This window comes from Scyliorhinus torazame, chromosome 13 (assembly GCF_047496885.1).
Source record: "Scyliorhinus torazame isolate Kashiwa2021f chromosome 13, sScyTor2.1, whole genome shotgun sequence".
Classification (NCBI taxonomy): Eukaryota; Metazoa; Chordata; class Chondrichthyes; order Carcharhiniformes; family Scyliorhinidae; genus Scyliorhinus; species Scyliorhinus torazame.
In genome coordinates this window covers 226016966-226029393 of record NC_092719.1, presented here as the reverse complement: position 1 = coordinate 226029393, position 12428 = coordinate 226016966, and the positions used below count along the sequence as shown (strand labels likewise).

The window sequence follows — 12428 nt, the reverse complement described above, 5'->3', positions numbered from 1 at the left end:
TGAGAGGGTGGTGGGAATATGGAACGTGCTGTCTGAGAGGGTGGTGGGAATATGGAACACTCTGTCTGAGAGTGTGGTGGGAATATGCAACATGCTGTCTGAGAGGGTGGTGGGAATATGGAACGTGCTGTCTGAGAGGGTGGTGGGAATATGGAACGTGCTGTCTGAGAGGGTGGTGGGAATATGGAACGTGCTGTCTGAGAGGGTGGTGGGAATATGGAACGTGCTGTCTGAGAGGGTGGTGGGAATATGGAACACTCTGTCTGAGTGGGTGGTGGGAATATGGAACGTGCTCCCTGAGAGGGTGGTGGGAATATGGAACACTCTGTCTGAGAGGGTGGTGGGAATATGGAACACTGTCTGAGAGGGTGGTGGGAATATGAAACGTGCTGTCTGAGAGGGTGGTGGGAATATGGAACACTGTCTGAGAGGGTGGTGGGAATATGGAACACTGTCTGAGAGGGTGGTGCGAATATGGAACGTGCTGTCTGAGAGGGTGGTGGGAATATGGAACACTCTGTCTGAGAGGGTGGTGGGAATATGGAACGTGCTGTCTGAGAGGGTGGTGGGAATATGGAACGTGCTGTCTGAGAGGGTGATGGGAATATGGAACACTGGGAGGGTGGTGGGAATATGGAACACTCTGTCTGAGAGGGTGGTGGGAATATGGAACGTGCTGTCTGAGAGGGTGGTGGGAATATGGGACACTCTGTCTGAGAGGGTGGTGGGAATATGGAACACTGTCTGAGAGGGTGGTGGGAATATGGAACACTCTGTCTGAGAGGGTGGTGGGAATATGGGACACTCTGTCTGAGAGGGTGGTGGGAATATGGAACACTCTGTCTGAGAGGGTGGTGGGAATATGGAACGTGCTCCCTGAGGGGGTGGTGGGAATATGGAACACTCTGTCTGAGAGGGTGGTGGGAATATGGAACGTGCTGTCTGAGAGGGTGGTGGGAATATGGAACGTGCTGCCGGAGGGGGTGGTGGGAATATGGAACACTCTGTCTGAGGGGGTGGTGGGAATATGGAACGTGCTGCCGGAGGGGGTGGTGGGAATATGGAACGTGCTGTCTGAGGGGGTGGTGGGAATATGGAACGTGCTGTCTGAGAGGGTGGTGGGAATATGGAACACTCTGTCTGAGAGGGTGGTGGGAATATGGAACGTGCTGTCTGAGAGGGTGGTGGGAATATGGAACGTGCTGTCTGAGAGGGTGGTGGGAATATGGAACGTGCTGTCTGAGAGGGTGGTGGGAATATGGAACGTGCTGTCTGAGAGGGTGGTGGGAATATGGAACACTCTGTCTGAGAGGGTGGTGGGAATATGGAACGTGCTGTCTGAGAGGGTGGTGGGAATATGGAACACTCTGTCTGAGAGGGTGGTGGGAATATGGAACGTGCTCCATGAGAGGGTGGTGGGAATATGGAACACTCTGTCTGAGAGGGTGGTGGGAATATGGAACACTGTCTGAGAGGGTGGTGGGAATATGAAACGTGCTGTCTGAGAGGGTGGTGGGAATATGGAACACTGTCTGAGAGGGTGGTGGGAATATGGAACACTGTCTGAGAGGGTGGTGCGAATATGGAACGTGCTGTCTGAGAGGGTGGTGGGAATATGGAACGTGCTGTCTGAGAGGGTGGTGGGAATATGGAACACTCTGTCTGAGAGGGTGGTGGGAATATGGGACACTCTGTCTGAGAGGGTGGTGGGAATATGGAACACTCTGTCTGAGAGGGTGGTGGGAATATGGAACGTGCTCCCTGAGAGGGTGGTGGGAATATGGAACACTCTGTCTGAGAGGGTGGTGGGAATATGGAACACTCTGTCTGAGAGGGTGGTGGGAATATGGAACGTGCTGTCTGAGAGGGTGGGAATATGGAACGTGCTGTCTGAGAGGGTGGTGGGAATATGGAACGTGCTGTCTGAGAGGGTGGTGGGAATATGGAACGTGCTGTCTGAGAGGGTGGTGGGAATATGGAACGTGCTGTCTGAGAGGGTGGTGGGAATATGGGACACTCTGTCTGAGAGGGTGGTGGGAATATGGAACGTGCTGTCTGAGAGGGTGGTGGGAATATGGAACACTGTCTGAGAGGGTGGTGGGAATATGGAACGTGCTGTCTGAGAGGGTGGTGGGAATATGGAACACTCTGTCTGAGAGGGTGGTGGGAATGTGGGACGTGCTGCCGGAGAGGGTGATGGGAATGTGGAACACTCTGTCTGAGAGGGTGGTGGGAATGTGGGACGTGCTGCCGGAGAGGGTGATGGGAATGTGGGACGAGCTGCCGGAGAGGGTGACGGAGGCAGGAACAACATTTAAGTATCTGGACGAGCACTTAAATCGTCAAAGCAGAACAGGCTTTGGAGCAAGTGCTGGTAAATGGGATTAGTATAGATTGGGGTTTGATGGTTCCCCTACCATCAAACCATTATAGCCAAGACCCCCCCCCTGCCCAGGCTTGCCCAGTGGCATTGCCAACGTAGCACCCGGGCACCTTGGCACTGCCAGCCTCACGCACTGGCACTGCCAGGCTGCCTGGGTTGAACTACCAGGGCACCATGAGGAGTGCCAGGGTAGAACCCTGCCCTGTCCTTGACCACGATTGTGGAAATTAGTGCTAAACGGTGCGCTGTCGAGGTCTGGCAGGCACCGGCGTTGACTCCGGGTGCCGGGTGAAAGCAGCTCCCGGGTATTTAAATATACAGATCTGGATCTCGCCCAGATTGTGCCGTACGGAGTGAATCGGGTACCTCGCGATCGGCCCAGCACCCGGAGATTCCCACCCGAGGTCAGTGGACTTTTCCATTGTCCGAGTCTCGCCCATACCGATCTTGCGGAGGGCGAGGCGGAGGAATCCAGCCTATCTCGTGTATATCTCAATCTCCCAAACTCTCCCTTTCTGTCTGACTCTCTCTCTCTCTCATGCATACCAATAAAAACCTGCATGAAATAAAACATACATGAAACGTACATAAAACATGAAATAAAACATACATTTTTATCCAATTGGTTTCTCACCTTTGAAGAGAGGTGCGATGTTCCAGGCACCAATACCTCCCTGTTTCATGAACTGCCCCAGTGCAATCTCTAAGAAAAACACAGGGATTCCTCCCACCAGAACAATCAGCAAGTAAGGGATGAGGAAGACTCCTGTGAAGATATAAGGACCGGATAAAACAATGAATTATTCTTCAAGTTGTAGATTTGCAGGTTGCACAGATCTGAGATCATTTTATTTCATATGACTGACCTGGTATCGTTTAACAAAATCGGGTTAACTAATGACCTCATTGCAAAGATGCCCGAGGTATCATTGGACCTTACATTCAGTTTCAGAGAGAGAAAGGTGGGTCTGAGACTAGTGTTTTAAACTTAAATAAGGGTCATTGTGAGGACATGGAAGCAGAGCTGGCGGAAGTGAACTAACAATCTGGATTAAGGAATATGTCAATGGCGGTGCAGTGCGAGACATTTCAGGGGAAATTTGAGAATATACAGAATAGATACAATCCAACAAAGAAAGAAAAAATTAAAAGAGAAAAAGGCATTTTACTGAAGCCCTCTGGAAATCTAAGCATAGTACACTCACTGGTCCCCCTTTATCCACAGCACACGTTACTTCTCAAAGAACTCCAATAAATTACCGAAATATGATTATCCTTTCACAAAAGTGTGTTGACTCTGCCCGATTACTAAGGTGCCCTGCTGTAATACCTTTGATAATAGCTTCTAGCATTTTCCGAGAGGACCACTTTGTTACCTCTTTTCTTTATAAAATAAGAAACTTATTATCTGCTGTGGTAAACCACCGTTGCACCTGTATTAGGTGCTGATGGTAGGATCTGCACTACAGGTACGTTGGTAGTCCCTGCCTGCTGGCTCCGCCCAGTAGGCGGAGTATAAATATGTGTGTCCTCCATGCTGCAGCCATTTCGCCAGCTGCTGTGGGAGGCCACACATCTTAGAGCAATAAAGCCTCAGTTGTACCCAACTCAAGTCTTTGTGCAGTTGATCGCGCCTCATCTGCCATTATGTTTCTAGCTAGCTTTCTCTTATTACTCTAATTCCTCCCTCCTTATTAATATTTTAATTATTCTTTGCTGTTTTTATATTCTGTTCGGTTTCATGGTCTACCACCCATCCCTGTGCAATCAAATGCTTCTTAAGTGTGACATAGAACATACAGTGCAGGAGGCCATTCAGCCCATCGAGTCTGCACCGATCACTTTAAGCCCTCACTTCCACCCTACCCCCGTAACCCAATAACCCCTCCTAACCATTTTGGACACTAAGGGCAATTTATCATGGCCAATCCACCTAACCTGCACGTCTTTGGACTGTGGGAGGAAACCGGAGCACCCAGAGGAAATCCACGCGGACACGGGGAGAACGTGCAGACTTCGCACAGACAGTGACCCAGCGGGGTATCGAACCTGGGACCCTGGCGCTGTGAAGCCACAGTGCTAACCACTGTGCTACTGTGCTGCCCTTTAACCTTTTTAGTTATCCATGAACGGTGGGCTCTCCCCTTTGAATTTCTATTTCTTGTTGGAATATATCGATTCAGTGTATTCTGGAATTTCCCTTAATTTAGAATTCCTTCAAGGAGCTGATCAGAAAACTTGACTGAATGGCCTCTCTCCTCACTCTCTGCGAATTAAGGTGTTGGAGGGTCAATTAGAGTTGTCACTTTCTGTTGCCTCCCAATCCTGGGCCACTGGTTCTGGGATACCTGCTCGCACTGGCTGAGGGGGGGTCAAAGAACAAAGAACAAAGAAATGTACAGCCCGGGAACAGGCCCTTCGGCCCTCCAAGCCCGTGCCGACCATGCTGCCCGACTAAACTACAATCTTCTACACTTCCTGGGTCCGTATCCCTCTATTCCCATCCTATTCATGTATTTGTCAAGATGCCCCTTAAATGTCACTATCGTCCCTGCTTCCACCATCTCCTCCGGTAACGAGTTCCAGGCACCCACTACCCTCTGTGTAAAAAACTTGCCTCGTACATCTACTCTAAACCTTGCCCCGCTCACCGTAAACCTATGCCCCCTAGTAATTGACCCCTCTACCCCGGGGAAAAAGCCTCTGACTATCCACTCTGTCTATGCCCCTCATAATTTTGTAGACCTCTATCAGGTCGCCCCTCAACCTCCGTCGTTCCAGTGAGAACAAACCGAGTTTATTCAATCGCTCCTCATAGCTAATGCCCTCCATACCAGGCAACATTCTGGTAAATCTCTTCTGCACCCTCTCTAAAGCCTCCACATCCTTCTGGTAGTGTGGCGACCAGAATTGAACACTATACTCCAAGTGTGGCCTAACTAAGGTTGACTTTGGGAGGACGGTTATGCTCGAGCTAGTTTGTTGGAGGGAAAGAAAGTTAGAATTTCTAAAAGCCTGTCAGAAATGATATCGAGAGGAATTCTGCTGCTGCTCCCGTCCTTCTCCCTCGGTGTAATTTAACTGTTTAATAACTTGAATCTGTGCCAGTGAGTACTCGAGCAAAGGGACGAAGGTGGTCGGTGGAGGCTTCTACTGAATTGAATAAAACCCAATTGAATGAAGCCCCAGCAACCACATCAACATGTGAGAGATTCCAGACGCTGCTTGTGTTTAATCGGGCAGAGGGCACCGTGAGGAGGAATCCCCATTCGACAACGAAGCTGAGCTCAGCAGTCGCTGTATCCCATTGGGTTAAACCTTCTCACACATGGTCAACAGATCATCGTGTTTTCACATTCAAATAGACGCATTTCTTTAATTCTGGGAATAATTGAATCAGTCAATGGTAAGATACTAGATTTTGTGGTATAATGGCTTAATTTCCAGTGAAAACTGCCTAAGCTTTTTTGCATTCATACTCAAAGCATAACCCAATTAAACAGGTCAATTAGCTATCTGGAGTCATTGACAGATTTTTTTAATAAATAGCTGCTCTCGTTCTGCTCATAAAGGTTCAGGAGGTGAGGGCATTTACCACTTGGCTTCAAACAAGAGGCACTTGAAAAAATTCAATGCTTTTTTTTACGGGATTTGGGTGTCGCTGGCCAGGCCAGTATTTATCGCCCATCACTAATTGCCCCTTGAGAAGGTGGTGGTGAGCTGCCCTCTTGAACCTCTGCAGTCTATGTGGTGTAGGTGCACCCACTGTGCTGTTAGGGAGGGAGTTCTGGGATTTTGGCCCAGCGACAGTAAAGGAGTGGCGATATATTTCCAAATTTGCAGATGATATAAAGTTGGGTGGGAGGGTGAGCTGTGAGGAGGATGCAGAGATGCTTCAGTGGGATTCGGACAGGCTGAGTGAGTGGGCATATGCATGGCAGATATTGGATAATGTGGATATATGTGAGGTTATCCACTTCGGTAGCAAAAATAGGAAGGCAGATTATTATTTGAATGGGTGTAAATTGCGAGAGGCGGATACTCAGCGAGACCTTGGTGTCCTCGTGTATCAGTCGCTGAAAGTAAGCGAGCAGGTACAGCAGGCAGTCAAGAAGGAAAATGGTATGTTGGCCTTCATACCGAGAGGATTTGAGTATAGGAATAGAGATGTTTTACTACAATTGTACAGGGCATTGGTGAGGCCTCACCTGGAGCATTGTGGGTAGTTTTGGTGTCCCTATCTGAGGAAGGATGTTCTTGCTATGGAGGGAGAGCAGCGAAGGTTTACCAGACTGATTCCTGGGATGACGGGACTGTCAAATGAGAGACTAAGTCGGTTAGGATTATATTCATTGGAGTTTAGGAAAGTCAGAAAGGATAGAAACTTACAAAATTCTAACAGGATTGGACAGGGTAGATTCAGAAAGAATGTTCCTGATGATGAGGGAGTCCAGAACTAGGGTAATAGTTTGAGGATAAGGGGTAAACCTTTTAGGACTGAGGTGAGGAGAAATTTCTTCACCCAGAGAGCGGGAATCTGTCGAATTCGCTACCACAGAAAGTAGTTGAGGCGAAAACGTTTTGTAATTTCAAGAAGGAATTCGATACAGCTCTTGGGGCGAAAGGGATCGAGGGATATGGGGGAAGGCGGGATCAGGGTATTGAACTTGATGATCGGCCATTATCATAATCAAAGTTGGAACAGACTCGAAGGGCCGAATGGCCTCCTCCTGCTTCGATTTTCTATGTTTGTTTCTCTGTGAGTGACTTGGGAAGGGAACCTCAAGGCTGTTCTAATAAATTAGAGCTCTGTGTCTTCCTCCCTTTCAAATATTAATCCAAATGTCCTTTGAAAGATGTTACCGGTTTCCATTACCTGTTACTTGGTGAAGAGCTGAATAATCAGAGTACCAGACGCCGCATGTGGGAAAGCAATCCATGTTCAAATAGCTTTGTGAAAAGAACTTTCTGCCAGTCTTTTATTGGTCTCTCCCTATCAGCAATCGTTTCATTTAATAATAACCTTTATTATTTTCACAAGTAGGCTTACATTAACACTGCAATGAAGTTACTGTGAAACTCCCCTAGTCGCCACACTCCGGCGCCTATTCGGGTACACAGAGGGAGAATTCAGAATATCCAATTCACCCAACAGCACGTCTTCCGGGATTTGTGGGAGGAAACCGGAGCACCCGGAGGAAACCCACGCAGACACGGGGAGAACGTGCAGACTCCGCACAGACAGTGACCCAAGCCGGGAATCGAACCTGGGACCCTGGAGTTGTGCTACCATGCTGCCCAGCTTTGACCTCTAGTTAAACAGAGGAAAGAGCATTTCCTTAATCACTGTTTGAGCCCTTTGACGTTTTACAAGCTTTGTTTGAACCTTCCTGGAGCCTCTCTGCTCTTTTAGTTTTAGCGGAGTTGTCTGTTAATTGTGTTGACGTGCTGGGTATGAATTGGAACTCGCCTGCGGATTACACTGTGTCACGTCTCGGTGCAGAATGGCCACTGTCACCAATCTGGGTTTTCCAAAAGCGTCACGTCGCTGAGCCCCGCCTGCCAGAAATGTGATGCTTATGACCCGTTCCGTGACGAGTACATGGATTTGATTTATTGACCTCTGGTAGGCCGGTGACAGTCTGCAGGTTGTCAACAATGGGACCCCCCATTGGTCACCTGTGGTAATGCAGCATCTCTCCCCAGCAGCACCTGATTTTATTGCCCTTCTATCATTGTGGGCCCCAATTAGTTTGTTGTGGTTATTTTGTGCTAATGAGTGAGGACTTTGACCTCACGGCCAATCAGTAAAGTTTGGAATTCTGCCCCTCGCAATGATGGTACAGAGTAAAGCAGCTGTGCATACACAGCGTTGGCAGCAAGTGCAGTCCTACATCCAAACCACCAACAGCACCTCCGCAGGATCCTCCAAACCAGTGACAAGCAGGTGGCCCAACAACCAAGCCAACATGCCCAGTATCGAGGCTCGGAACACTCAGAACCAGCTCCCAGGGTGGGACACCTCACCAGAATCCTGAAGAAACTGCCCTGGTGGGAACTCGGTCATGGCCGAAGGCTCGCAGGAGGGCAATGCAAACACTTTAGGGATGTCCTCAAAGCAATCCTGAAAAGACCTAACATCCCAGCCCTCGTAGGAGACCCTGACTTGTAATCGACCAGAATGGAGAAGGTTCATTGGAAAGACACTCAATACACTGATAGTCGTTGGCAGGAACACGCGCAGAGGCAAAGTGGCGATGTCGGAGAGAGCGCACAAACCTCCAAATACCTCATCTATCCAAACCTCCAACCAAAACCAGTTAGAGTCTGGAGATTGTATATTGGATTATCAGCCGGAATGGAAGCAAATCATCCTTGATCCCAGGGGATTGCCAAATAAACCGAGAAAGATGCACTTTCAGAAACTCTGTTAATCAACCTGAAAGGATTTATTTACAGGGATGAACAATAGTAGCAGCACGTCTGCCGCTAGTTCCAGGAGGCTTCTTGCCTAAGAGAAGTCCCCCCTCACTCCCCACTCTGAGTCCCGATTGGTCATCCAGGTCAGGTGACCCTTACTCTGCTGTGTTTCCCTTAAAGTGACAACGATTACAAAGACGTATCGGAGCAGGGGGAAATGGGTTTTATTGTAAGCCAAGCACAATATGCCATGTCGTTCATTTAACAGCCTTTTCTTTCAGAGATGATTTTTTTTTGTGCCATGGGGGCTCAGTTAAATATCGTCGGGTTCAGGAGGCGACGCTTTGGAATGTCAGACTCCGCAACATTAAATATACAGAATGCCGGTGGTCTGGGAAGGTGAAAGATTCACTGGACACGATTCATCCCAAAAATGTCATTCTCCCCACATCCGACCTTTGTGTTTGTTCCTTCTTCATGTCCGGGTGCGGCGCCCACACATGCCAACTCCTTTAAACCCCCCCTGACCCAACAGGACTGCGGTTCACAATGTCCTCCCTTTACCCCGCAGGAGAAGATGACCCTTAATAAGAGAGAAAGGGTGAAGGTGGGGGGGGGGGGGAGTCCCAGAAATGGGAGTCCCCACTCCCCTGTGAGGAAGGGGCTCGGGATGTCACGGGGTCGTCCAAGGAGAGAGCGGTCACTGGCAGCGAGGTCACTGGCAGCGAGGTCACTGGCAGCGGGGTCACTGGCAGCGGGGTCACTGGCAGCGGGGTCACTGGGGGCGAGGTCACTGGCAGCGAGGTCACTGGCAGCGAGGTCACTGGCAGCGAGGTCACTGGGGTCACTGGCAGCGGGGTCACGGGCAGCGAGGTCACTGGCAGCGGGGTCACTGGCAGCGGGGTCACTGGCAGCGGGGTCACTGGCAGCAAGGTCACGGGCAGCGAGGTCACAGGCAGCGAGGTCACGGGCAGCGGGGTCATGGGCAGCGAGGTCACTGGCAGCGGAGTCACTGGCAGCGGGGTCACTGGCAGCGAGGTCACTGGCAGCGAGGTCACGTGCAGCGGGGTCACTGGCAGCGTGGTCACTGGCAGCGAGGTCATGGGCAGCGAGGTCACGGGCAGCGGGGTCACTGGCAGCGGGGTCGCTGGCAGCGAGGTCAAAGGCAGCGGGGTCACTGGCAGCGAGGTCACTGGCAGCGAGGTCACTGGCTGCGAGGTCACGGGCAGCGAGGTCACGGGCAGCGAGGTCACGGGCAGCGGGGTCACGGGCAGCGAGGTCACGGGCAGCGAGGTCACTGGCAGCGGGGTCACTGGCAGCGAGGTCACTGGCAGCGGGGTCACTGGCAGCGAGGTCACTGGCAGCGAGGTCACTGGCTGCGAGGTCACTGGCAGCGAGGTCACTGGCAGCGAGGTCACTGGCAGCGAGGTCACGGGCAGCGGGGTCACTGGGGCGAGGTCACTGGCAGCGAGGTCACGTGCAGCGGGGTCACTGGCAGCGAGGTCACTGGCAACGAGGTCACTGGCAGCGAGGTCACGTGCAGCGGGGTCACTGGCAGCGAGGTCACTGGCAACGAGGTCACTGGCAGCGAGGTCACTGGCAACGAGGTCACTGGCAGCGAGGTCACGGGCAGCGAGGTCACTGGCAGCGAGGTCACTGGCAGCGAGGTCACTGGCAGCGAGGTCACTGGCAGCGAGGTCACGGGCAGCGAGGTCACGGGCAGCGAGGTCACGGGCAGCGAGGTCACGGGCAGCGGGGTCACTGGCAGCGGGGTCACTGGCAGCGGGGTCACTGGCAGCGAGGTCACTGGCAGCGAGGTCACGTGCAGCGGGGTCACTGGCAGCGAGGTCACTGGCAGCGAGGTCACTGGCAGCGAGGTCACTGGCAGCGAGGTCACTGGCAGCGAGGTCACTGGCAGCGGGGTCACTGGCAGCGAGGTCACTGGCAGCGAGGTCACGGGCAGCGAGGTCACGGGCAGCGGGGTCACTGGCAGCGGAGTCACTGGCAGCGGGGTCACTGGCAGCGGGGTCACTGGCAGCGAGGTCACTGGCAGCGGGGTCACTGGCAGCGAGGTCATGGGCAGCGAGGTCACAGGCAGCGAGGTCACTGGCAGCGGGGTCACTGGCAGCGAGGTCACTGGCAGCGGGGTCACTGGCAGCGAGGTCATGGGCAGCGAGGTCACAGGCAGCGAGGTCACTGGCAGCGAGGTCACTGGCAGCGAGGTCACTGGCAGCGAGGTCACTGGCAGCGGGGTCACTGGCAGCGAGGTCACTGGCAGCGAGGACACTGGCAGCGGGGTCACTGGCAGCGGGGTCACTGGCAGCGAGGTCACTGGCAGCGAGGTCACTGGCAGCGGGGTCACTGGCAGCGAGGTCACTGGCAGCGAGGTCACTGGCAGCGAGGTCACTGGCAGCGAGGTCACTGGCAGTGAGGTCACTGGCAGCGAGGTCACTGGCAGCGAGGTCACTGGCAGCGAGGTCACTGGCAGCGAGGTCACTGGCAACGAGGTCACTGGCAGCGAGGTCACGGGCAGCGAGGTCACTGGCAGCGAGGTCACTGGCAGCGAGGTCACGGGCAGCGGGGTCACTGGCAGCGAGGCCACTGGCAGCGAGGTCACTGGCAGCGAGGTCACTGGCAACGAGGTCACTGGCAGCAGGGTCACTGGCAGCGAGGTCACTGGCAGCGAGGTCACTGGCAGCGAGGTCACTGGCAGCGAGGTCACGGGCAGCGAGGTCACTGGCAGCGAGGTCACTGGCAGCGAGGTCACTGGCAGCGAGGTCACTGGCAGCAGGGCCACTGGCAGCGAGGTCACTGGCAGCGAGGTCACTGGCAACGAGGTCACTGGCAGCAGGGTCACTGGCAGCGAGGTCACTGGCAGCGAGGTCACTGGCAGCGAGGTCACTGGCAGCGAGGTCACTGGCAGCGAGGTCACTGGCAACGAGGTCACTGGCAGCGAGGTCACGGGCAGCGAGGTCACTGGCAGCGAGGTCACTGGCAGCGAGGTCACGGGCAGCGGGGTCACTGGCAGCGAGGCCACTGGCAGCGAGGTCACTGGCAGCGAGGTCACTGGCAACGAGGTCACTGGCAGCAGGGTCACTGGCAGCGAGGTCACTGGCAGCGAGGTCACTGGCAGCGAGGTCACTGGCAGCGAGGTCACTGGCAGCGAGGTCACGGGCAGCGAGGTCACTGGCAGCGAGGTCACTGGCAGCGAGGTCACTGGCAGCGAGGTCACTGGCAGCAGGGCCACTGGCAGCGAGGTCACTGGCAGCGAGGTCACTGGCAACGAGGTCACTGGCAGCAGGGTCACTGGCAGCGAGGTCACTGGCAGCGAGGTCACTGGCAGCGAGGTCACGGGCAGCGAGGTCACTGGCAGCGAGGTCACGGGCAGCGAGGTCACTGGCAGCGAGGTCACTGGCAGCGAGGTCACTGGCTGCACTGCAGAGATAATGATCCACTGACCCTTCACCCAGATCACTTGTCTCTGAGTTTTTCATGCCCCAGGCAATGATTCTTCCCTCTGATTGGCCACATGGTCATTCTCTCGCAGGATCTCTATCTTCTGAGGCTGGGCCACCCAGAGTCATTACCCCCCTCCCCCTCCACCCAACGCATCACCTCGAGGAGA

General features: G+C 53.4%; 1 protein-coding gene across 3 annotated transcripts in view; it reads right to left on the bottom strand.

Moving 5' to 3' along the window:
- The window catches only part of LOC140388646 (sodium- and chloride-dependent creatine transporter 1-like), a 270017-nt gene that overhangs the window by 90650 nt on the left and 166939 nt on the right, over nt 1-12428 (bottom strand). For all 3 annotated transcript variants that reach the window (XM_072473114.1, XM_072473113.1, XM_072473116.1), the window contains exon 3: nt 3018-3149. In XM_072473114.1, the coding sequence (XP_072329215.1) occupies nt 3018-3149 (132 nt within the window). The remainder of the gene's footprint in view (nt 1-3017; nt 3150-12428) is intronic.